The sequence below is a fragment of the Falco naumanni genome, chromosome 1 (genome assembly GCF_017639655.2).
Source record: "Falco naumanni isolate bFalNau1 chromosome 1, bFalNau1.pat, whole genome shotgun sequence".
Classification (NCBI taxonomy): domain Eukaryota; kingdom Metazoa; phylum Chordata; class Aves; order Falconiformes; family Falconidae; genus Falco; species Falco naumanni.
The window spans coordinates 23,230,434-23,257,667 of NC_054054.1; the positions used below are offsets into that span (position 1 = coordinate 23,230,434).

General features: G+C 38.2%; 1 protein-coding gene across 5 annotated transcripts; it reads right to left on the minus strand.

Annotated features, from left to right (window-relative positions):
* Positions 1–27,213, minus strand: LARP7 (La ribonucleoprotein 7, transcriptional regulator). Of its 5 annotated transcripts, XR_005826616.1 has the most exons (14): positions 27,090–27,213; positions 22,220–22,453; positions 20,660–20,760; positions 20,467–20,550; positions 18,231–18,395; positions 17,468–17,576; positions 15,560–15,931; positions 14,575–14,704; positions 11,748–11,905; positions 10,728–10,846; positions 7,881–8,040; positions 5,367–5,458; positions 5,102–5,221; positions 1–432 (listed from the first exon to the last, which is right to left on the minus strand). XR_005826616.1 is itself a non-coding variant. In XM_040585324.1 (13 exons), exons 2-13 carry the CDS (start codon positions 22,425–22,427, stop codon positions 352–354), a joined length of 1,779 nt encoding a protein of 592 aa, XP_040441258.1. In that variant the 5' UTR covers positions 22,428–22,453; positions 27,090–27,213; the 3' UTR covers positions 1–351. The 5 variants fall into 5 exon arrangements, 4 of the variants coding, with proteins under 4 accessions (XP_040441258.1, XP_040441271.1, XP_040441272.1 ...); XM_040585324.1 differs by lacking the exon at positions 5,102–5,221; XM_040585337.1 differs by lacking the exon at positions 5,102–5,221 and having other exon boundaries at positions 22,220–22,435; positions 27,090–27,190.
* Between the last annotated feature and the right edge of the window lie 21 nt (positions 27,214–27,234).

Here is a 27,234-nt window from a genome sequence, read left to right on the forward strand (position 1 = left end):
ATTTCTTGAGCATTTTATTCCATAACCTATTGTATAAAACTTCAACATACAAAAAAACCCCAAAACCAGAAGTGAACTAAAGCAAGATCTCATAATACATTTTTTCCAGAAAGCTTTATGTAAAGGCTCAGAAGCAGTAAACATTCAGACTACTTAAAAATGGGATTCACAGCAGTCTTTATACTTGCAGCCTGCAGAATTATGAATCACATGGACCAGGTTTTGACGGTTTCTTAGAAATTATTTAGTTGCTATAAGCCGTGGTGTTTGTGAGATTTATTTTCGGTTGTGTTTTGTGTTTTTTTTTTTTAAAAAAAACTAGTTCACTTCCAATATCACAATCCGTCTTGGTTAGTTATCTTCAGTGAAGCGAATATGTTTACTTGTTTGCTGCGTCTTTTCAAGTCTCATTCTTTCAGCTTTAGCAATTAACTGCAAACAGGAAAAATATTGTAGAAAAGATTAGAGGAAAATTATATTGCTACAATTTTATCTTACAATAATGAACATACTATTCATTGATTTACCAAACTTCATAAGAAGCAGCTTACCTTTGAACAGCTGAGTTAACCCATACATTTGAGAAAAAAAAAATAAGTTAAAAGCAGCCCTGCTATAATTTATTTCAGCATTGCCTCTGAAACATCAAAAATAGTAAGGCACTCTTCAGCCTCTGGGCAGTGCAGCACCTTTCATTTCATCCCTTCTTCCTCCCAACATGGTTGAAGACAACAAAATTACAATTTCAAAAAAATCCCAAAACAGAGTCTCCCACAGCAGGTTAAAAAAAACCCTACCCTTCTATTAGATTTGCATTGTTACTGATGTAAGAAAAACAAGGTCAGCCCATAACAAAACCACTGTATGAATATTATGTCATTTTCTACACTCAGTTAGCAAAGAAACAAAACCACTGAAATCCAGATGGGGACTATCCCTCAGGACAGGAAAACAGCACAATACATATCACAACCATGCTGAGAATTAATCTCAAGAAATAACGGTGCAGTTTGGAGGAACACTGATGCTAGGAATCCCTGATTCAAAACCCTGTCTGACCAGGGATTTGTTTCCAGCTGCATTTTAGGGAGATTGCCTAAATTACTAGGGTACCTGGGTTAGCTGCTCCCAGTACAGAGGTAGGAGAAACACTCTTGTGGAACGTAACTAACCTGGAAATTTTCAATTTCTGTGGACTGTGTCTTCAGGCAGAAAACAAAACACTGAGAATAACATTGAAAGCATACTTGTTTTTAAAGCTCCATAATAGTAGGACATTCACAGATTCAACCACAGCACTGCAACAAAGTCATACTAATACCCAAAGCAAAGGTACAAGCTTTGTTACCGCACTGCCCCACCAAGATTCCTCATGAGCTCATGAGGTAACTGTTAAATGAGTAAGATTTAAAACAAACAAACGAAAGAACCCAAAACAAAACAACAAAACAAAACACCCCAAAAAAACCAAAATGCAAGTAACAAGGCAGGCTTTTTAATCTGAACAAAAAGTGAGAAAGCAGGAAACTCCTGTTAATCTAGGCACATCTGTAACATCAGTATAAATCCACATTAATTTATCTGATGGAGACTACTAAAACTTATTAGCTGGTGCTTAAGTAAAGGGGCACTTGCTCACCAGACAGTCCAGTAAATAATTTGCTAAGACGTAAAAAGAGTCCCACATAAATCAAATTATTTGCTATTTATCCATATGGCTAGCCACAGCTATGTCCTGTACACATTGCATCTTGTACACAGCAGGGAAGCCCAAGGAATCCTGCTGCACTGATTAATGCCATCAGGAATTACGCTCTGCACTGATGTTATGTGGATGTATTGTTTGCTGTGCTGCAATGTAAGTACACTGCCAGCTTTACCTGTAGGTCCCCCTGCACCCCCCAGCATTTAACTTGACTGCAATCCTTCATGTGTTCTCAACAGCATCAGGCCGTAAGTTCTGGTAAATTACTTTCTCAACCATTCTCCAGAAGTAAAACTGATCTAAATATGTAAGAGTTACATTTACTCTCTGGTATCTGAAAAAAGGATTTAAAATGTTGAACTCTAAAAAGAAGCAAAGAGTATGGTGGCTCATTCCTTTAACATAAGGGATGGACAATCACAAACACTGCAAGGAAAGCTCTAATATATGAACTGCCTGGTTCATACCAGTGAATGTTTCTATACCAGCACATCAGAATTTGCAACAGGCCTCATGGATTCCCATTTTCAGCTACTGAATCCATTATCAGCACCTTTTTTTAAGCACACCACTATGCATGTCTCCAAACAGGTACCCAGCCCCTCCTTTGTCAGCCACTTCAGAGAATCAGGGAAAGGGGCTTATTTGTGCTCTCCCCACCGGCACACAGACAGGGAACTGGTCAGCCCTGCAAGGACACAGGCCCCAAGCCCCAGGCATAATCAGGAGAGAATAGTGTGGGCTGTGCCCAGGCATTCCCACTACCCTCCTTTCCCTTACATTTTGCAAATTATTTTACCCTTCACAAATACCCTATTCTCACTTGCTCACCAAATGCCTCTCACTTCTCACCCCCACCCCCTTAAACTTCCTCCTTTCCTTCTGTGTAAGGGGGTGTATAAGGTGTAAATTAGGTTCAGCAGCACCTCCCCCAGAAGACAAGTACCCAAATGGAAAGCTTGCAGGCACGCAGGCCTTCACTTTGTGAACAGCAGACTTTAATCAGTCTGGAGACTTTAAGGCTACAAACTGAGGAATTGCTTTAGGTCTCCATAAACTGGCACTACCCTGAAGAAACATTTCTGGCAGGAAGGTTTTTAATCTGTATCACTGCATCGCTGAAGTTTTTTTTATCACACAGTTGAAAAACAGATTAAAGAGAACATGGATTTGGAAGGGGGGGACCATACACTTGACAATGAACGACCAGCCATGGGGAAACTGCCAGACACTGACACCTTTTTAACTCCAAAGGATGGCTAGGCATTAGCCACAAATTCTGGGGAACTTGGCATATATAGTGGTTTTGGGCCATTTAGTTTATTATAAGTACTATGCCAGAGAAAGTAAAATCTCTACCACTTTTTTTTTTTTTTTTTTTTTTGGGGGGGGGAGGGCGCGGGGGAAGGCATTAGCCAGAAACCCTCTGCTGAAGTTACCATTAACCCTTACTCTGGTGTGCCACAGGACCCACTGCAGGACAGCCAAGTAAGCCTATACTTTTTAGAACACAAGGAAAAGCGGAATCTCAACTTGCTTAGGTTACAATCAAAAGCATCTCTGTGCTCTGTTACTGTATTGTGCCTGTAATGGGATGCATCCATGCAACAATATGTTAAGTATTACTATAAATACTCACATTGACATCAATGCAGCTATAAGAGCTTACATGAATGTAACTTTTAAGCCTACATTTAAACACTAACGGGAAAAGTCTAAGATGCTGTCTTTACTATAAATATAAACCACCTAATAGGCAAATGCTCATCTTCAAAAAGAGATCTTGTAAGGGATTTAAAAACCTTTAACAGAAAAGATCTTTACAAGAAGATACACTAATAGCATATTCAACCACACATGTTTAATCATTATATTACTTTCCTCTTTCCTTTTAATGTGACCTTCAAATGAAGTCCACTTGTGAGTACTTTGGAATAAATTTCAAATAGAAGATTAAAATTAACATTAATGAACAGAAGAAGAAACTTTTTCTCATTATTAGTTTATAGTTCTGGAATGCAGGCTGTAAAAAAGTAATGAAAGGGTTAAACAGCAAGGCATTCTTTTCTTGACGTTTTGCTTAACAACGTTAGCATTTAAATAGTATTCCCTAAGCTTTGAAGTTAACACCTCCAGAGTTGCAAGGTGATGGGTAAGGGGGAGGAGCAGGAGTTTGCACCCTTGCTGCTGCTATTGTTAGGCAGAAGTGAGAGGGTTTATATTTGCAAGCCTATATGAGGTATATTACTGGACAATTTACACCAGTTTGGTCAACAAATACCATTCTTCAAAAGATGAAGAACAGACACTTGAGAGCAGGACACCTACAGTCCAAACTGGCCTCAAAGGTGTCACTGGCACCTTCTGTTAAAAAACGTAAAATACATTAAAAAAACTGAAAAAAACCTGGCAGCGCTCTGTAAAAGGCTCTACAGCTGTACAGTTTTCACATTCCCTTACTGCTTATATTAAAGAATAACAGCTAAAGCCAATGCCATTTTTGTGCTTTTAAGAAAATTAAATCAGTCATTTGGGGAATTTTTTTTTGCACAGAACTAGATTCATTTGTCTATGTGATCGCTGAAAGAACATTTAGACAAACAAGACAATATATGAAAACATGCCTTGTGCAAGACAAGTTTTGAGCTGTACAATTACTGTTTCTTTAGGTCCATGTAATATTTGTCAATTATACACGGAACAACTAGGAAATGTTCACTGCAGTGATGCACGCAATAGCATCTAGGAAACAGTAAGTCTCCAAAGTCACCAGCAAATAACTAAGGTCAGATGATTTTGAAGTTTTGCAAGCAACAGCATAAAGATTCAGGCTAAAGCCAACTCAGAAGCCTTATCTGCAATGTTTGTGAAGTAAATCTAGCAATAAAATGTCTGTGAAATACTCTTTGGCTCCTCTCTGTCAAGTAAAGGATCTGCCTGACTTAATCAAGAACGCCTCACGCCTGGAAGGATCTTCTGGGGCGGGCATGGAGACTACAGCCTGCAAGTTCATTGCAACACTCTTGTCTACACTGTGGCCTGAGAGGCTTCCCAAGGCTGGAAGGAAACTGCACTAGATGTGAGCCAGTTTTGGTCTGGAAGCTGCTCAGCTACGGATGCTCACAGCAGCAATCAGATTTTTCTGGATCAGAACACAGACACACTAGTGCATAGACTCTTGACTAAACTAGGAACACAGCAGTGCTCACCATAGCATGGAACTATGTGTTTGTGTAAATTGTGAGAAAGAGAGATTAACTCTGAAGACAACCATTTTCTCTATCATACTAGAGAATTAAGACCGCAGCACTAGACTTTTACTACACTACAGCAAATGAAAATACTTAATTTTTAAGGAGCTCATCAAGACAGAATTTTAAAGGAAATCCAGCTTACAAATTAACTTCATGCCTTTAGTCGTGGACAACTTCCTCTGATTGTCTCCATAAAGACAAGCCTTGCATTTGGCAACAGGACCAGGACAGCCAGACGTTATTTTGTGGCTGTAAAACCCTCCTGCAAAGTCAGTAGAAAGTGATTTAACTGGATTAAATAAGGACCCAAACACTAAAGTATCAAAGAAATGCAGACCTACCCAGAAACAGAGTTGTATTTTCAACCACGGCTGTAAAGGGAAAAAAAAAAGTGACTTGCAGTTTACCTTCTCAGTACCCCGTTTCTTTTCTCGAGGCTGGTTAAGTTTAGCTTGTCTGTCCACTAAAATCTTCTGCCAGTAACGTTGTTCATGATCACCTTGAAAAATGAATTAACATTACAGTACATGAATAAAAGTATTAAATGCAAGTGGATGCAGTGTTTTCAGCTATGAGAAGGAATCTTTACACAGGTGAAAATACTTTTTAGGTTTCCCTAACAGGTATTTCCATCAGTCTTAAATTTCCCAGTCAGAGAAGTCACACAGCATTGCAACATCTGACCAACACCCACCAAGGTGAATAAAGGAAAGAAAAACCTAAAATCAGCTTAAAGCTGATGCCAAGGTCTCTGTCCTGTACGAGTTGGACAGGACCTGAATTGAGGTCCTGTGCATTTTATTACCTCTTCAGTTACAAACCGTGGCTATCCAGTACTAAATTTTCCTGAGCAAGGAGTTTCACAAACTTAACAAGAAGAACTGAGGAAATACGCAAACATCGCTCCCTACACGTAATTAGCAGGAGCTCAGTTTCAGCTAAAGTTTCACCATAGTACTTGGAGGTCCTTTGATTTACTATGTACTCAACCTCTTCTTTATTTTAAACAAATCAAACATTAAAAAAAAAAAATACTGTAAGAATGACTGTGATTGTTTTGTTTCATCAAAACCATTGTTAGAAGCAAACCCTGGGAACTTCATGGGCAGTTGGGAATATTTAAACCTGGAGGGCAATATGAGAGGAAATAAATTTGCAGGTTTTCTCAGAAGCTGTTTTGCAGTAAGAAGCAGTTTGCCACCGTTTCTTCTAGTCTGTGCTATAACTATCATGACGGGAATTATGTGATGTAATGTTGTACAGTCTCATGGGAAATCTTCAGTTACAGGAAAGTTTCCAAGTGATCTTGGAAAAGATTCCCACAGAAGTTATGGAATAATTCTAAGAACCGATTTTGAACACATTTTAACAGAATTATTTATTCATTCAACCACAGTAACACCTACTAAACATTATCACAGATGCTTACTATATTGTCAGATGAAAATCCGAGGACATTTAGTCAAAGTCAAGTCCTAAAAAGTAAAATATTACTGGGAAAGCTCTAGTCCCTGCAGCAGGGAGCATTAAAGGTTCTTTCTCTCTCACCTTTGCCACCAAGAGAAGCTGAAATCCTTACTGTGAGTCACTCCTGCGTTCTTTAGAAGCCTTTCCATTCTCATTTCAATGAACCAGTTAGAGAAAAAAATAATCTTAAAACTATGAATGGAATGCTCCTACAATGTAGTACTTACTCCTAATCTACTACTACACTCTTCTATATGAGGATACAAAATGAGAGAAAAATACACACTACACACAGAGCACACAGCTGTAAAATGGCATATTTCAAGTTGCTTCTGGATCTCTGGAACACAGAACACTCTGGAGACATATCTATCTCCAAATGACATTAGCAGCATTCAGTGAGTCTCAAACTTTAATTAACTTTGAGATTATCATGAAGGTTAATTCTTCCATTATTCTCTTCCTTCTGCAATCCTTAATTGACATTTACAGGGGTTAACATTCCTGCATGCATGGTATGGGGCCCTATGCGAGGATCTGTGCAGGAGTGTGTTAAAATATTTAAATCCACAGATGAAGAGAATCTCACCTAGATCATTTTACCTGTTCTTTCACACATTTAGGATTTTTAGTGTATGTCTAGAATGTAAAAGTTTTATGAATACAGTAACAAAGTTTGAGAGACTTCCCTTCTCCCTGCTTCTTCAGCCCCTCACTTCCATAAAGAGGTTTCTCTAAACTTGGAAGACTAGTCCAATCTAATGCAAGATATGAATGTAGAACACAGAGTAATTTCAGAAAAAAAAAAAACCAACGAAACAAACAACCCAAAAAACAACCCACACATTAGGATGCTGTTTCAACACCAGTCAGTAAAAATTTTCGTGTACATACAATCTTAAAAAGGTATACTTTGGCATAAGTTACTCAATTTCCTGAAAAAAGAGGAAGATTATTTAGAAGGCAAGTGCCAAAACCTCTGTAAGTGTACCCATGCTGTTAGATCCTTGCCCTTTTATTTCACATATAAGTTCAGTATTTTCAAGAAAATCTTAAAGTTCTTCGGTATCATCAGAATGTTGTATTCATAAAGCTGAAATGTGAATTAAATTCTACAGTTCATTGCCACTAAAAGCAACATTAAAAAGTTAATCTCAAAACAACACAACTAAGCTGATAAAAAAGCAAAATATTTTGCGCAGAACAGTGGCATAAACCCCCATTTTGCTACTTTGTAAGAATAATAAATAATAAATAATAAATAATTTTGGTGTTTGTAAAATAAGCAAAATAAGCGAAACAACAAAATAAGACTACTCACGGGAAAAAAAATAAAAGCAGTCTTTTCTGCAACCAAGACATCTAAACATACTCCTAAAGCTACCTTGCGACAGAATCCATCTCACAGCACTTAAAGTCTTCTCTCATATTAGCATTAAAAAAAGAAGTCTTACCAGTAAGAACTTCGAATTTCCAGTTGTTTTTGATCTGTATTTCTTTGTATGATCTCATGACAATCTGGGCATCTTCAGGAGTGTTGAAACGGACATGACATTCTGTGTCTCCCTCCAGCATGTCAACATAAGCAACGTCAGCCAGCACTGCCAAAGCATCCTATCAAAGCATGTGAGATAACACAGACCATAAACAGACTTTTAAAAATAGAATATCAGGAGAGTGACTTTTTGACCATTCAATTTGTAGGTCACTGATATTTTCAAAAAAATGAAACAAAAGGTAGTAAATGAACTTTTACATTTAATCAATGAATCTCTTGTGAAATACTTTTGAATATATCTTCCTGAGAAGGTTATAACTGAATTCTGATTTATGACTCTACAACATCTGTTTATCTTTCATCCTGCTCTCCAAGAACAATTCAAAGCAGTAAATCCTGAAGATGCTATTTTTTTTACGTAAGAATAACTTTACTAATGAAGCACCAGTAATTACCCATTTATTTAAATACCGTATCTGCATGGATTTTTTTTTTTTAGAATTATTTGTGTACTATAACACTGATATATGCCAGTCCAACAGAAAAGTAATTTCATTCTATGCACAAAATATATAAAAGCAAGCTCATTCATTGCAGATTATTTGAAATGAGTAGTAGTAAACCAACCCTTCCTATCTTTATGAAATGACCTCTGCCTGAAAATTTTCACTGACAGCTGAAGGAGGAAGAGTCACACATTCTCTTTCAGATGAAGTACTTCACTTGTAATACCTGCTGTTAGGGAAATTAACTACCACCACACATTCCTAGTCAATTTTTTTCACAGCAGGCAGCTCAAAAGGAAGATGCCTCTATTCAAGAATTGCACATTGGTTTTAACCCTCCACTACCAAGGACAGCCTTAAAACAAAACAAAAATTAAGTGCCAATACTGTTAAGATCATTTGAGAGCCAACCAAAGCTGTTTTTCACTCTTAATTCTGGTACCCCAAAGTCATGCTTACATGGAAACAGCAACGACCCAAACAGTGTACTGGAATTGGCAAATGTTACAATCTCTGACAAGCACCTTAAAAGCAAAATAAAAAAAAGCAGTGAAGAAATCAACACATCAAAATTATAATAAAATTGGTCTGTAAAGACCTTTTCAGTGTGCAGAAGTAATTAAGCCTGCCACAGAATCAGAAATCAATTCTGGAAGTTTATTAAGAGAAAAATCCTAGATGCATTGCCTTGTGGCAGTGTCTGCTGCAACTGTGACAGTCCAGAACACAGAAGAAACAAGATTTTGTCAAAGAGTTGCACCTTCCATAAAAGCAACTAGTATGGCCAGAAAAATCCAGTAAGCATTGAGAATAGTTTGCAGCTTCCACTGCTGACCCAAAAAAGAACTGTTGCACTACAACGATTATTACTTCTTCCAACTACAGTTGTATTCTGCAATTGCATGTCTCTCTAAAAATGCTGCTTTATTTGTATGGTAACACTTTGTAAACTATTTTGCTTATCTACTTATTATGGGAACCAAAGACATGATCAATAATGACAAAGGCCAACCTAACCTTTCATAAAGTGTGTCTTCCCTAAAACTAAACCAAAAGCATAACTAGGAATACCTGGATTTTCAACTGTTGTGGGAACAGTAAGCTTACCCCCCAAGCACAATATGTTGTGACACAGACTTAACACTGTAAGATAGATGTATGCTACAGTCAATTGGGCCCTCGAACTTTAACAGTGACAACTACTACATTCTCTCAGTGTCTCCAGCACTCAGACAACTGACTACAAATATTCCCAGGCAGATAAGACTGATTAAATTGAAACCCTATCATCAGTTTGTTTTCAGTGAGAGAGACGGTCTCTCGTCTTGCTTAGATTCATGCACACACTAAACTTCACAGACTTGCAAGGAGCCAGTGACTTCAAATGCACTACATTATAAATAAATACAGTTTGCCAAGTCCTCTTAGAACTCACATTTTGAACTAAACCCTCACTGTCCTAAGTAATCTGAATATTTATTCCAACATGAGTTTAAGTTGTTAGAACTCCAGTTTTTATTCACCCAACTGGTGAATATCTGGAAAAAGTTAATTATTTCCTTTAGAAAGCTTAATATTTTCATTTCAAAAGGATGCACATTAAAACTGCTATTTTCCTTAAAAGAGAATATTTTAACACGTGTTACTTCCATATCAAGACAAGAAAGCAAACCTATCTGAAACACTTTTTTTAAAAATTGAGAAAAAAGAGCACTTGCCATAGAGGAGGAAAAAAAAAGAAATGAGTGAATGAATTATTGGGCAAGATCTACTGCTGTCACTCTTGCTGAAATGGAGTTTCTGTAATTGTAATTTTTTTACTAAAAAACAAGACATTTTTTCTCATGCAGATAGCATTTTCTTGCCCTCAAATTCCTCTTAAGGGTAAAAACTCCAATATACTTCTACAGATTCCTTTACCTGGATTGTGCCAGAATGACTGGCGCAATGACAAATACAGAGCACTACACCCCACTTTGTCTTCAACTTCTCTTTTTAAACTGGAAAGAACTACTCACCCTCTAGAGCATTATTTTCATTATAAACTTGACATTGCTCAAAGCACTCTAAAGGCTGATTTTTGCTTTGAAACACCCTCTTTACCCTATTTTGCCGTTGTAAAATCTGCCATTAACAGGCACTAGAGAAGAATCTGGACACAGCTAGTGCCCAAACAAATTAAAAAAAAACAAAAGAAAATCTGTAAGACTTGTTTAAATGGTATTCCATATTCAAACATTTGGGGGGCACTGCAAGAGGAAAGGCTAACAGCTACCCTGAGGTTACAAAGGCATTACCTTGATCTGCTTCCTGCCCGGCAGGGGCTCAGCGCTAACGATCTTCACAATTACTCCGCTGACGAACTGAGGCCCCATTGTGTTAGCCTTGGCTGGAGGGGCAGAATCTCCACTGCTGGCTGTTCCATTTAAAAACAGGTGAAAAATAAGAAAGTTTTTTACATGCATTAGTTTGATAAACGAAAGGTGCTATGAAAGCACATAAGCAACATGATGTACACATGAAACGAACCAAGGGGCATCAAATGTTGTTCGGCGGTTTTGGTTTTGTTTTTTTATCTAGGGTCATGACTTTAAAAGGCAAAGTCAATGTAAGTGGTGGTGGGTGGTGGTGGGGGAAGCAAACAGCTCCAAGTAAGGAATCTTAAAGAAGTTTACACAGCCTACAGGATCATCTCATAACAATATTTTATATTCTATTGACTACAGTTAATAGTTGAACCGTCAGTTCTAAACCGATTAAAAAATCAGCAGACAGGTACTGAAATGTCAGTTTTGAAGTTAGTGAAGTAAAGAGGATCCAGAGCAAAAAACTAACTCTGAAAAATGCAGAAATTTAACTAAGAGGGCATATTTACAAAGCACCTTAACCATAAAGCCCGTAAAAAAATAGCTTGCAATTGGGTTTGAATGACTTAAATTATTTTTCAAATCACTGCAGGTATAGTTAAGACTAAGCAAATCATGTCCAAATTACATCATCAAAAAAGCTCATTCCTGACCACTCTCTCTGAATCTTTTATAACTACAATTCTCTTAAAAGCTGCTTGAACTTAAAAAGTGCTACTGGAATAGGCTGAAATGACTTGTTTAGTCTTTACTTACAAAATTCCTTAGTCCCCATCTATCTAAATGAAGGCGGGGTTGCTTTCAATAGTATTTTGCATTCAGAGAAAGGACCAGCATTATGAAAAATAAAACCATTTTGCAGTGTTTCTGGAGGACCAGAGTCTAAAAATCACATGTTTGCGTACTAGAATCATGAATGAAAAACGCAAAAAACATCACAAACAGGATTACATTTGTTATTTTGAGACTGAGACTTTTTCTGTGCACAAGATTCTGTTTCCATCTCTCCCACAGGCTCAGGTTTGATTTGAGACATTGTTTTCTTTAAGGAGGCCATACTGGCTTTTTGAAGGGCCAAATATTCTTGCTTCAAATCCATCCACTCGGTCCTATAAGCAGCAACACAGGCACAGGATGTCAGTTATAAACAGGAAAACAGTGTTTAGAAAGTCAATGATAACTTAAGACAAAACAGTAGCTTAAGCTGAACTTGGTGAGCAGTGTCTTACCATCTTCCTGCACTTACACCAAATAAAGCCTTGCCACTACCTGCATTTTTATTATTTAGCTTTAGCTTTTCATATTCTAGGCAAGTTCTAACAAGATCAAGCTATTATGTGAATAAAGTGACTCCCAAATTCGGTTTATGTATTCAGAGGGCATACAGAACAGCTTGGCAAACTGTGTTTTCTGCTAAAACTACACAGAGAATAGGTACTAAATTAAGAGTTAATTCAGAGACAGTGAACTCTTCATTCACTGAATTAGTTCAGTGAACCCACTCCTGCTACTATTTTAAGAATCAGTCAGTTATTTTCTAGCGAAATCATTGATGGAAAATCAACAACTGGTTAAACTTGCCAAAAACCTACCGAGACAAGAACATTCCTTACTATTCAAATGCATTTTGGTTAAAAAATACCACCACATGGAAGCAATTTATATATTTACATACATTTAACATGGAGATGTTTCTGCAAACAGCTAGAGCTTTGCTCCAAAGAAACACAATGCCTATAGTGCCACTGTGAGAATGACTCATTGTTACCCTAATCTGTGCTATCAAACAAGCTGATAGAGGATTTTTAAAGAGGAGGATATCTTGTGGTAATGGTTTTAGCTGTTAACATTGACAACTGTATACTTCAAAAAAGCATCCAGACTCACCCAGGATCATACATTCTCAACAGAGCAAAGACATTAAAATAACAAAAGACCCACGTAATGATTCTTCGAGATAAAAAGGCAACACCATTCCATAGGAAGGTATGGTATAAATACAAGCTCAAGGAGGTACTTGTTAACTTGAGTCGAAGGAAGAGGAGACCATGTGGAATGAGAGTCAGGCAAGTATCTGCAATGTCTTATGCTTCTTTAAAACTTTTTTTTTTTTTTGTTTCCCCTGCCCTTTAGTACAGTTAACTAAAATTTAATTTAACTATTTGATGCAGCAGTCTCAAAATCTCGGCAGAAGGGGACAATCTTCGTTGATAACTACCGCTTTTTGTGGACCCCTTTTACTTTAACATGGAGGTGCTTTCTGTGATTTAAAAAAAGTAAGTGCTTCCATGTTTTAGTAGAGGTGAATCTTGATCGCAATACTGAAGTACCATCCAGGATTTTACTTCGGTTGCAGCTAGATTTTTACATCCAGAAAAGAAGAATTTTGCCCATAAGCTGATGGAAGGCATGCTTCTCCAACAAGATTCAACAAGTTTTGCCGAACAAGATGAATTTTTTCAGTGGCCTGCATGTTCTAAATTTGAAGTAATTTTTTTCAATTTTGAAGGACTCCCTTCGCTTTAACATGGAGGTACCTGCTGCCTAAAAAAGTAAGTGCTTCCATGTTTCAGTGGCGGTGGATCCTGATTTTTTTTGAACACACTACTAGGAATTGCTACAGTTCAAAGAAGCCTACTTACAGTATTACACCTGTGTTATCATAATTCTGTATATGCCTTGTTTTTGATTTCTGGTTTTGTGTATTTTGTTACCATTTGTCTCCCCTTAAGGACCTCCACAACTTAAATGTGGATGTACTTGCTTTGTTCCTCAATAGTAAGTGCTTCCATGTTTTGGTGATGGTGGATCCTTTTTTATCAACTTAACACTTTGTAATCAATACATTTATCAAAAAAAATATGAAACAAGATGTATTTGCACCGCACACGTGGCCTCCACAAGTTAAAACGTACACAGTTGCATCACTGAGCACAAGATCGCAAAGAAATGGCAAGGACCCCCTCTACTTTAACATGGAGGTACTTGCTGGATGACTAAAAAAGTAAGTGCTTCCATGTTTTAGTTGTGGTGACTCCTAAGACCCCAACAGAGACGTGAATATTTTCAACTTTGCACTTTTGTTTCCTGTTACTTCAAAGAAACCAGGTGTGATTTACAGTTACTGGTACTTGATTAACCTTCAGCTACAGGCTAATACTGTTGCTAACATGCAACTCTGTTGCTCAAAACCTGGAATTGCACTTTAGCAATGGTGATGGACTGTAAGACAAAACGATTTAAAAAGTCTTGATTTAAATTCTTGAAAATTTGAAACATTTTGAAACCATTGTATATGACTATAATAAACTCAAGATTTTTTGACCTGGGGGGAGAAGTTTGCTGTAACTGAATTCATGTAACTGCACTCTTAACACACTCGACACAAACACATTAAATAAAGCAGTAAGACTAAAAATGTTCCAAATGCCTAAGTTTTGCAGAACAGACATAGTTGACTAGCTTGCAAAAAATAAAGGACAAATGGGCAAAATTGTACTGCAAGACTCTTGCAGCCTAAAAGCCAAGCAAGCTGAGCCCACCCAGCCTGCCTAATCTGTGGATCAATCAAATGGAACAAGCTGGGATTGTTAGTGGGACAGTAAAAATTCATTACTGAAAAATAAGCTAGCCCACCCACCTACCCCCAATACTTGAGAAACTGCTTGCAGTTTGCTCAGAAACTGGACGGTCAAATGCTCTCCTATATATACAAATACAACACTTCCCCCACGCATTAGCCACCCCATAAGCTAGTCAGTTATGTTACATAACCTACTTGGAGAGTACTCTGAGTGGAATGACTTCTTCACCCATTTTGTGTCTTTCTTTGTGTTTTTTCTTGTGTTTCCTTTTAGATTTTGAAAGGGATGTGTCTTTTTTATCTTTGTCATCTTCTGCAGAAACATCTACATTAAAAGTTCAAAAGTAAAATAAAATGTTAAGGATCTAATATTGATAAAGATATATGGGTAACATAAAATACAGCCTGAAAGTAAATATTGCTATGCCATATCAAGAAAAAAATGCTGCCTATTTCTAGGTCATTTGCTCAACTACCTTGATTTTTTTGAATCCGAATGTGATTTAAACGCAGCTTTTAATCCCATCAATTAGCTTTTTTTTCCTTATATAAGAAACTGGGAATCAAGTTGTCCAGATTTCTATACTGTCACCATTTGCCTAGCCTGACCATGTAATCCATACTTTGCTTAAGTGAGGCTCTTTTTTCAGACTTAAAAAGTTTCTGCCCTATTCTCCATGTAACTTATCTCCTTGGAATGACTCATTCCCAGGTTTAAATTTAACTGCAGGGAACACCACATATTCCTTAACTGACCTTGTTGTGCCTCCACCTTATCAACCATTTTTCACTTACTGACCCAAGCAGAACAAAGTTTTCAGTCTTTCAAAGACAGAAATTTGAATCTTTCACCAGTGCTTTACAGTGTAATAAACCTACTGGCAGCCAAACAGGGCAGTTCACTAATCCATCTGTATCACACAGATTGCACTTTTTACATATTTTTGCAACCCTCTTTCTTTGTTACCTTCTAGCATTATCAAGGTTCCTATTTATTTAACTTGGGTCGCTACAAATACAATTTTAATTGCAAATAATGTGATTTTTTTAACCCAAGCTTTTCTCCTTATTTAGACTTCTCCCTCATTACTAAGCCTACCATTTGTCATCTGTAAGGGATATGTGTGCCATTTAATTCATGCATATAAATAATACTAAAAAGAGATGCAAGAAACCTTACCGTTGGAATCTTTCGGGGCTTCTGATTCTTCTTTTACAGGACCTACTTCATCCTTCTGAACAGTCGTCTTGACTTTTGGAGTTGATGTCTCACCATCTCCAGAGCTGGTTCTTTTTCTCTTCCCTGGCCTGCTTTCCCAAGGTACCTCTGAGCTTTCTGTTCTGTCCCATTTTCTTTTCTCTCTCTTTGAGGGCTGCCTGTGAGTCTCAGTTCCTTCCATTTCTGAACACTCTGATGAAGTCCTATGTCTTTTAGACTTGGGTACTTGCTCTGTTGAAGTATTAGTGTTTGATTCCTTTGTCTCTACAGCTGCCTGTGCGCTGCTCTCTTTCTTGACTTTGGATTTCTTTTTTTTCTTCTTTTTCTTCTCTTCTGCATTAAAAATTACAATATTTAAAACTGCCAATGATTAAAAAGTAGATAAACTTACCTAAGTAAACAATCACAGTATCATGTGTCATGATAATCTGGGATTTTAAACGAAATGCCTGTCTCTGCCATCTCTAACTACAGAAGAGATGCAATACATTGTCCCAAAGTTCTTCCTAGGCATTTTAAGCAGAGGAGGAAAAAACCGCCATAGATAAGACTCTCGGTCTCACAAAGTGACCTCTGGGTCACAAGGGCAGCTTGACTACAGGATTCCTGAAGTACTTTACTCTCAAACTAAAAAGAAATGAGCTAGACTTTGCTTGTCCTTAACAAATGCAGATTTTGTTATGTCATCCCTTATTTCTCTTTGAGAAGAGATATCTTCCTCATTACAGGCAAACAACAAAGACAAGAAAATAAAAAAAAGACTGCCAATTTGTATTCTGAGAATAAAAGGAGATACTCTCCCAATGAACTATGTAATGAACAACTATTTCCCTACTAAAGAACATTAACTTAACCAATCTGAAAAAACCAAACTATTTTCAATACTATCTGCTTGCTTCAAAGTTGCAACAGGCAGGATGCAGTATGAAGCAATACAGAGCATCTTAAGTGGGGTTAGGTTAAAACATGGTTCAAAAAGCAGGCTGCTTCTTAGTAACTATTAAACCAAAAAAATCATAGTTACTGATGCAACAAAGAATGATAGTGAGGAATGCAACATATGATTCTTCATCATTATCCTTAAGAAGAAACTGGGAAGATGTCTGGGAAATCAGAAACAAGGAAAAATGTTTCAGTGATTAAAGTTGTAAAATTCTGTGATGCTTTGTGAGTTATAGTAGATTGTATTTATTGGAAACATGCTTAACTGTGAATCTGAGATTATTTTCTCAGAAATACCCTCCAGGGTTTTTTGAGTAATTATGAATCATGTAAAGTCGAATTGTAAATATGCTGTGAAAAGTTAAGTCTGCTATAGACTGCTCTGCTCACATAGCAAGAGTTGCAAAGAGGAAGAAAAGCAGAACTCCACCATTTTCATACTTCTCTCACAGCAAGTTTCAGCTGAGAACACTGCAAGGTTTGCTCTGAAACACTGATCACTGTCAGCTAATCACAAACCCATCTGAACACAGCACTACCATTTTAAATATAATTTTGCTCTTGCCTGTATATTTCCCTTCAATACTAAGTATTTTTAGAACAATCTATCAGATTTGACATTTGCTAATACTAAATGCTTAGATAATGATTTATTGTGCAGTCTGAAAGCTGTTCTGCCAGCCTAACAATGACTAATGGTGGCAGATGAAAAGAAATTAAGGTGCTTTATCAAGCAGGAAAACAAAAAGGCAGAAGTTTACTGTATTTTAGGTTTACACACTTTCATTCTTAAGCCTACACTGGCCAATCAGCAATGTGCCTTTTTACAGAGTTTTTAAGAAACATGAAATAAGACTGCATTAACACAGCAGTTCAAAATTCTCTCTTCAGAAGCTGAGGCACAAAACGTAACTTCATCACACTTACCTACTACACTGCTGTTACTTGTGTTCAGGGCAGGAACAGGTTTATTCTTTACTGTTTTGGGGAAAATCCCCGGTTTTCGTGGTGCTTCTTCTGGTGGATTATTCAAAAACTTAAAAAAAAAAAAGAAGTAGCAATTTCAAGTCCCCACACCACTACTAAAAAAAGCACATTTTCTTTTTTTGAAGAATTTCCATCAAAGTTCAGATCAACAGTCCTACATTCACTGAAGAAAGACGTAGTTCCTCCTCAGGACTCGAGAGGCATAAATTGTTCTTTCAGTGGTGTGGGTTTTGTGGGTTTGTTGGGGTTTACTTTTTAAATGACTCACATTATTAGTGTGATATCTTTAAACATGTTAACATCGTGATACAGATGTTTTCTGACTTTCAAATCACATTTAAATACAGAAAATTAGGTAAGATCATGCCTGTCTGATGAAATTTAATAGCCATTGTACTGTTGCGCACACACACACAGATCTCTCTTTCTGCAGAGGATGCCAAAAGTGGCTGACAAACTATTCCAAAAAATACCCACGATGCTTCTACTAAGTCTACTAAGGTTACTAACAGAATTGCACTTTTAAAGAACAGTGGAATTGATTGGAGGTCTGGGGGTAGTAAACAGGAAAATAAATCCTGCTAAGTTAAGTTTTTAAATTATGATATTTTAAGAATTCAGTAGATGAACTAGTAAAGATAACACCACAACACAAAGTGACAATCACGAAGAATGTTAACAGACCAGAGGCACCATTACTCACCTCAATAGCTTTCTCTGCTTGCTCTTTAGTTTCAAATTCAACAAAAGCAAATCCCTTTGGATCACCACTAGTTTTATACCGGGGTATACTGACATAAACTACATTACCACACTTTCCAAATACCCGCTCAATCCAACTGTGATTGACATTTTTGGGAAGCAGCTCCTAAAAACAAGAAAAAAAAGAAAGAAATGTCATTTTCTCAATACTATGTTACTATTGGATAGTTTGCTCTATCACCCAATTAAAAAGCTGTCACAACAAAATGCATCCAAGTTTGGGGCGACAATGCTGAGAAACTTTATTTCAGCAAGCATTCCTGTTGAGAGGTCATAGTATTCAGTTAGCTAACTAATTAATCCAACATAGAAATCTTTCACCTACTCCGTAGTGAAACAAAGCTTACCAACAGTTGGACTGCTTCTGCTCCCCCCCACTGCTACATACCAGTCCTTTAACATAACTTAACATTTCTGTAATTGCAGTTTAAAGAGCAGACAACTCATACACTGGTCTTCAAAAACAAAAAACCCCACCCTTTTTGGTAGCAGCAAGGTAAGAGGTTGCTACATATTCTCTAAATAAGATCTCTATGAATTCAGTAACCTACAAAACCACACCAGTTATCTATTTTGGTCTTACAGAATAACTTAATATTAAAAACCATTTAGCTATGTCCTTTAGCTACGAATAGACTATGTGGCTCATTAAATTTAGAATATCTTTTCCAAAAATTATACAGAACACCTCAAATATTTTGTCTAAGCAGTCCCTTTAATCATGTTGGGGAAATACTATGCCTGGCACATTTTACTTTAAAAAAACCCCAAACTAATAACCTTTCCTGGGCTTTTGTTAAAGAATATAATGATCGGAGTAATCCAGCTTCTCTTTACTTGAATGGGCTGGCATTTTGGTCAGGATTATTATGTATCCTCATCACAGAAAGCTTAGTGCCTGTTTGAAATTACTAATTCAGCTGCTAAACAGCTACAGGTATATACCTAAATTGACATTAGTCATGAAAAACTTTCTTTACAGACAATGGGAATTCCACATTGGCTTCAATTCTATTAAAAAAAAAAGCATTGACTTTTAAATAAGTGACAGTTCAACCATCAGATCTCTTTCCATGCTACCACTTAAGTGGCTTAACAATATGATAATAACTGTTTGACACATTTGAGATGTCATGTTGAGATGGGAAGTTTTTCCAGCAGCAGAGCTATTTTCATTTCAATTAATGAATCATTTCATTATCAAGGTAGCGACAGGACAGTGTGCTATTGGGAGGATTCTTTTTTTTTTTTTTAAAGCCTCAAATAAGACTAGCTCATTTAGGTAAATTCTGCCTTTAAAAGGATGATGTTTGTGTGTTACAAAACCAAAGGCACTTGCAGTAACAGCATTAGTTAACAGATCGTACTTTCTAAAGTACCCCTGATGATCTTGCAAACTCTGCCAGATCTTGTTTGATAAAACTAATATTATTATTATAAAGCTTTGACTACATTAATGTAATTTGTAAATATTTTTTGGTACCAGTGCTGGTCCTCTAATGGCATTAACTAGAAAAGCCCAGTGAAAAGCAGTAATAGCTAAATGAAAGAGTGTTTTTTCTTACAGCATGTGAAGCAGCTCTTCGCTCAGCGTTTACTTATTTAAACTGGTACAAGACATCAGTGTACCAAAATAATCCCTTTCTTGCATGGCCACTGCCAGCGCTCACCTGCCTTTACTTAATTTATTTTCCTTACGTACACTGCACAAGCAACAGCAACCAGCCACCTGCCCACTTTCTCCCTGTGTTAAGAAGAATACTGATGCACAAGTACACTTTCGATAAAAAAAAATATTTACTGTACATTAACCCCACTCCATGGGCCTTAGCATTACAAGTTCAGTAGACCTATAATGCATTTCCCTCCTTCGCACTGTCGCCCCCTTTCGGTTAAAAAAAAAAGACAATAAAATTCTATTAGCTTTTATAATTTATGTAAAAGTTTCTTGTAGATGTTCTCAAAGAAAATCTACCTTCTAATTCTGGTAAAACTATGTGGCCGCTTTATATTGGTTTTATTGCTTTTAATAAGAGTAAATAACACTATGCAATTAGATTGTCAGACAACGCAGAGCAGGTTTTGCACTCTTAAGGAATTAAAAGCAACAAAGTTATTTCCATAGTTAGAAGTAAGGCACTCTGCCAGACACGAGGTGTATACAAGTAAAACCTTACCACATAGACTGTACGACTATCCACATCCTTTGGTTGCTCACCCAGTGGCTGGCGTCTTCTGATCCTAGTTCCTTCTAAATCCAACTGAAAGTAATAAGAAATAAACAAGCATTTTCCATAAGTTATCACCTACTTCGGTACCCTTGTGATTATTACTCCAGCATCAGAACTACAAAAGTAAAATATTAAATACCTCTACAACAGATGAACTTTTAACTGCTCGAGCTATCAATTTTCCATCGGTAGTCAATTTTTTCATTTTATTGAAAGAAACAAGAAGCGATATGTCAACATCTAGGGATTAAAAAAAAAAGTGCAAATGATGAAATCATGGTACTCTAGAAAGCATTAGTTATGTGTTCTAATCGAACATTAACACTCTGCTAGTATTTTTGTGAGACAATCTGCAAGTCATAAGTGCAGTATGCAACTATGCTGCCAAGGATTTACAGAAAACTTTTGCTGTAAAAATTAAAGCTTTAAGGAAACCTACATTTAGTTGTCTTTTGTGCTAACCCTTATCAAAGGAATTTTGTTCTTTTACCTCCCCACTGATAACTATTGTCTTTGCAAAGAAAGGAAGAAAACCCCCTTTCTGATGTAGTTTTACAATACAAAACCAATTTGCATTGAAAACATGCCTCTCCAAGTACCCAATAAGTGTTTAACCCAGTCTTCCCAACACAAAAGAGTCCCTGGTTGCACTTCAGTTGCCATGAGTCATGCTGCTTGACAGAAGACTATGCAGTATTAGTTTTAATAAAAAAAGTTACAAGACATCCGAGCTCTAGTATCTTCAAAAAACGTAGGGTAAATCTTATCCCTCTGAAGGCTGTGTTTTTAAACTTGGCTTGAAGTTCAATATAATTGAGGACTATAAGAAGCAATTAGAAGGTACACTTTTCACACAATGCAACTGAACTAATGATTTATACTTCAAATAAATATAGAATCCTTAAGAAAACAAACATAAGTACACACTTTTGGAAATTGCTATTTTTTTTTTCTGATGGAAAATGGCCACCTCTTTTTACAGACATACCATACTAGAGGTATGTCTAGAGTTCATCCAGCTTAACACAGTTAACTGAACAATTATATGGATAGACTGCGTTTACCACACATGTACTGTTTTTTAAAAGCAAAAGCATACTAGTCACTGCAGCTCACGTGTAAATTAAATTTCTCCAGAAACTGGCAGTTTCAGAACCAAGCTCAATTTCCTACTCTGAAGTCAGATCAACCATGTCAAAAATTGTCTAAAGGAAAGAGACCCACAGTAGCCCTACATGCAAATACACCATTTCTCACACACCAAAGTTGTGCAGAAAACACAAAACCCCAGTATTTTTAACCGCAAATCCAAGTGATGTTTTAATTTCTGCATATATGTAACCTACAAGTAAAGTACTGTACCTCCAAAGGCAAAATGACCCGTTTGTTTGCTTACTCTTAAAATTATACAGTTCAAAAGAGAAAATTGTGTCTCCCTGTCATTTCTACTCTGGTAGATGCCTGAAACTTATGGTTCATAGTAAAAGAAAGGAAGAGAAACACGAAATACAATTTCTAAAAACTGGTACCAAGCTCTGCTTGCTGAGGTGCTAATCCCAATGCTGGCTTCCAGCATGAAATTACTGTCTTCCCCAGGAGTGGACATGCACTTCAAAACAACTTGTAACTGTCACCAGCAACACAGTGAAGAAGAAAGCAAAACTTTCTATCTATTGAAATATACTGAATATAAACTTACAGCCATCTCTGGACTTTTCTATTTGTTCTCGGAGAAATCTGTCTTTATGGAGATTAACATCACCAAACCAGAAATCCACTTGTTTTGCTATATCTGCAAGCACCTGTTTAACCCTCGACCTCTTCTTTTTTTCTCTCTCCTTTTTCTGTTCAGTGCTTTCTTCTTCCATGGCTTTGTCTCTTGCAGTTTCAGTCTCCATTCCTGTCATTCTGTCAACTGGAAGTTGAATACAACCTTTGAGAAAAATAAAAAATATTCTTATTTCAAGGAGTAAACGTTCTTTTTTTATTTTTTATTAATTACTTCATGCATCCCCTGTGAGACTACATGCCATTCATTATTTTAGCATATTGTAGCATAGAAAATGTAGAAAAAAGCATACAGATCATGAGGAACATTAGGTCACACAATAACTGCAGTGAAGACTAAGCTGGAATTCATGCCTCATGGAACATAGTAGTGCCCTTTAGCCACAGAGATTCACTGGAGGTAAGGTGGTACCAAACCGCAGGCTTTTCTTTTAAAATTTGTACAATCGTTTAATTCAGAATGCCTAATGAACAGTCTGCCCTCCGCATTAGATTTCTAATATCAGCTTTCAAACTTCAGCAGCAGTCATAGGATTCATAGTTCCAATTGCTTTTGCAAGTTATCAGACAAGCAGTGCTATTAAAAATAATAATATATATATATACACACACCCCTAAGTGAATTCTTTAAGGCACTTGTGCAGGTCACAAATTGTGTTTTAGTAATACATAGCTTGCTTTTCTGTTAACAGGGAAGTTATTTGCTAAAGAGAGCCTACAAAAAACTAAATCTAAAAAGCGTACAATTTCCTTCCTCATCAACACATTGTCTCAGACTTGAAAAAAAGTCAGAAAATTTGTTCTCCACCCCCCGTATCTGTACAAACCATTAGAAAGAAAACACAAAAAAAACAGAGAACTACACACTTCAGAAATTACCCTTTTCTACAGAAGGCAACGCGGGGTGGGGGGGAAAGGTGGATTATATAGACGAATTCTGTAAAGGCTGGCCAAAGAACCATGCTCAGCAAGCATATATCCTAAATCCAATGGCTGCAAACAGGTTACACTGACACACATACAGCAGCTGAAGAGCTTGTCGCAAATATTTATGGTTAAATCTCTAAATGAGAAGCAGATATTAATCCTTGTAAAGACATAGCTGACATACATAGCAGGTCTGATAATAGTAAGGTTTGTTTTTTAAAATTGTCTTTGTTATGTCAAAAATGCAAACCACTATTAATTGCCAAGGCCCTACCAAAGCACAGTAATTAAAAAAATCTTCCAATCCTGCCTTTTAATATGTTCTAGCACAGTCTTACTCACAAGTCCCTGTAGCAATCAGTATGTGCTACCCTTAAAGAGATTTTTTTCCTTTCTTTGATTAGGGTTCTTCCATCAGCTGTCACTGATTTTAATGGCAAACCCAAGTTGTTAGTACCTCAGAATCAGGACCTAGAATTTAGGGACTAACTCAACAGAAGTGAATTAAATGTACAGGTTTACCTTGAAAAATATAAAACCTTTTCAACTCATCAATTCGTCTTTATTTGTACACATTTCCGTTCAGTGTAGCCAGTCAGTCCTCCTTGAAAACTGCCAGTCACCACAATACCTCATTTTACATGAGCAAAACAAAGCAATACTGCCAAAAGCACACAGCTTCTCAAAAATGAAATTAACACAAAAATTAAAGTAATTAATGTAGCAATCATCATATGAAAGACTTCTCAGCTCTCTGCCAAGGTAACATCGAAAGAATTGCCAGTACAGTCATGAGAGAGGAAGCCCACCTCTACAAGAGGATGACAAAAATGGAAATGGTCTTCAAATTATTGTGCAAATCAGGCTTTCTTAGCCGGATATCAGTTTCTCTCCCTGCTGTGAGCTGACCACTCAAGACAGCCAAAGGTCAACAACTACCTTGAAAAGATAAGCCAGGTAAAACTCGCAACTGCAGCAGAAGTTCAAGCTCCATTCAAGCCCTTCAGCAGGGTACTGATATCAATAATCAGCAGAACAATATGCTACTTAGCTGAGGGTTATAGTGAGTTGCACCACTAAAAGTAAAGGATCATTATGGGATACTTTTAGTGGCTGAACAGCATTAAATGACCACACTGACATATAATAGCTGTGGGTTATGTACAGTAAAGCTGTATTTTAAGCAGCCATCTCAGTGTTGCACACATTTTGAGCCACTTAGCCTTGAAGCTTCCTTCCCAGGAGAAAGGTTCTCATTCAAGCTTAAGAAAAACAGTTGCAAGCTGTATTCTGGGCTTCCCCCCCCCCTCACTTTGTGTTACTTGCTTTAAAGATGAAGCGTTGGGAACATTACTTTGGAGGAGCTTGGAAATAGTCAGAGAAACTGTCAGCTATGAATCTATCATTAGAATCTGTACACAATCTTACATTTAGTACTGAAATGCTCATTCCTGAGACAACACTAAATTAAAACTCAAGATTTAAGAAAATACTGTTTTTAAGTAACCATGGCAATAACTCATAGTGTTTGCTTTTTCAGTTGTTTTTTTCTTAATTTGTAATCACTCTTGCAAATCTCAACTCATCAATGAAAGCTGCAATGCCAAGGCATAAGACAGTCTGTATTTTTGAATTGTCAGCTCTTACACTGCCAGCCTCGCAACTGCAAGCACCATTCTGATAAACAACTAAAATCAGAAGAAAGCAAAACCTGGGTCAAAACCACTCTCTTAAAGCAAAACAGCTGCCATGTCTTAGCTTTCCTCAAATGAAGTAAAATCACAGTGCCTCTATGTGAAACCAGGAAAAAGGGGGACAATTAAGCAGGGGGAGGGAACCCTAAGAAAGCAAAGATAATTTAAACTAAATAATACAGGTTCACGCAAATCTATAGTATCTATACTCTTTAAAAGGTAAACTTTAACACATTGTACACAGCCAAGTTCCCAAACCAACTTCTACTGTTAAAAAGATCTAGAAAAACATAACCAAATTTAACTTAAGCTAGGGTCTGGAAGAAACAGGGTTCCAGCTATAAAATATCCTTTATTCTTTGATATTAAGCATTGGTGCAAATGCTTGCTTGCTTGCTTTGGACTTTTTAAATAGCAAAATGGGGCAATGTATGGGAGAAAGAATCATTAAAAATACTTTTTACACTATGAAAATTATTCCATACAGTCAATGGCAACACATCCTCTCCTAGACATTTACTCCAAAATGAAGGCAAGTATTTAGCAAACCTGAAACTACTTTCAAAGACACATTCTGTGCTCCACCTTGGGTATTCTTACTCTAATATTTTTACACAGGCAAAGCTGCAGAAGTTTAAGTTCCTATCCTGCCTTGTAACTTCACTCTGTGGAAAGCAAGCATAGAAAAGACAGAAGTTAATACACGGGGACCAGCACAATTTTCTCAACCTAAAAGCAGAGAACCTCCTGCATTTTATCCATTTTAATCAACGAAACCAATACATTTTAAATCTACATTTAAGGCATTCAAGAGATGCCATGAAACTTGCGTGCTCACAAACAGAAAAGATTTTGCTTCCACTTGACAGTGATGAGTATTAAGGCTGTTTCCAGACATAGGACTGACACAGTGAGGTCTGCCTGCCGTGGTTACCCTTTCCTGTTTTATTTAATCACAGAAAGTGATTTTTTTAATAAAATGTAAGCTTGCAGTACCAGACTATGATTAGATGGATTCAGCTATATGAATCAATGGTTCGCTGACACCAAAGAGCAGCCCAGCTCTCTCATCTTAGTTGCTGCACAGTCTTCCTATAGCAATATCTCATTTTCTGGTAAACCAGTTCAACTCTGACCTGAGAAGTTGCCATTTTCTGGTCCTTTCCTGCTGGATGAATGAGGTAAACCAACTCAATAAGGAGCTGAATAAGCAGCAGAGGTGATGAAGGAAGCAGCAGGAATATGCACTTGGGAGCAGGATGGGAGGGGTACAAAAGCAAGACATTCTGCTGCCTGTTAGCAGCTGCACTCAGACTGTCCCAGAAGCACTGCACAACTGTGGGAGAACATCTTCTTTACACTTCGAAGGGGAAACGCAGAATGTGAAACAGATTTTTCTAACCTCGACTTAACCTTTGCCAGCCCAACAACTAGCCAAATGTCTGTTCCCCAGAAGGCTGCCCACCATACATTTTGCCAGCCGCACCAGTACTGACCACTGCAGGTTTCAGTACTGCCGCTGCCATTGCTTATGGACCCTTGCACACAGAAAATAGAAAAATAAGCACACATCGGCTAGCCCAAAGCCAGCCCCTCCCCACGTCTCCCCTCAGCACGGGACCCTCCCCTCCCCACACGAGGCAGCAGGTCATGCGCCGTGCGAAGGCAGCCCAGCCAGCACCGCCGCCCTTGCTTCACCTGAGGCAAAGTCACCACAGAGGCCCCGGGAGGCGCCGAGGGACAGGGGCGGTTGGAAAGCCTGAGGGAGACGCCACACGCACCGGGAGGGAGGGAGGGAAGGATGCCCAGGAGACGGGCACAGGGGGGCGCTGAGGGCCGCCGCAGGTGACGAGGCACGAGTGGCGCTCCCCGTCGGGCACCCGCAAGGGAACGACGCTGCCCTGACCGCACCGTTCCCGCCCTCCGCCTGATGGGCGCGACCCGCCGCCCCAGCACGCGCAGCCCCCTCAGCCCAACGGCCGCCGCGGCGCATGCGCCCGGGTGTGGGGGGGTGTGTGTGTGTGTGTCTGCCTGTGTCTGTCTGTGTCTGTGTGTGTGGCGGGGGGGGTCCGCAGCGCCCCCTGCCTGCGCCGCCGCCGCCGCACACGCCTGCCCCCCACCTCGTCCCACTGACCTGCCGCCGCGCCCGAAGGGACTCACCAAGCGACGTCACCGCAGGGACACCGGGCCCAGCCGTCCGCGCCCGCCTCTCGCAGCGGGGCCCTACCCCCGCCCCCTCCCGCCGCCGCCGTCGTCGTCGTCGTCACTCGCGGCGCGACACGCGGCCCCTGGAGCGATCGCGGCC

Bases quoted from the DNA above. Each gene is read 5' to 3' on its own strand.
- LARP7 (XM_040585324.1), bottom strand. From the start codon at position 22,427: ATGACAGGAATGGAGACTGAAACTGCAAGAGACAAAGCCATGGAAGAA. The intron at 18,396-20,466 runs GTAAGGTTTTAC...TCTTGTTTTTAG, and splicing joins ATAGTCGTACAGTCTATGTG to GAGCTGCTTCCCAAAAATGT. The intron at 15,932-17,467 runs GTAAGTGTGATG...TTTTTAATGCAG, and splicing joins AAGTAACAGCAGTGTAGTAG to AAGAGAAGAAAAAGAAGAAA.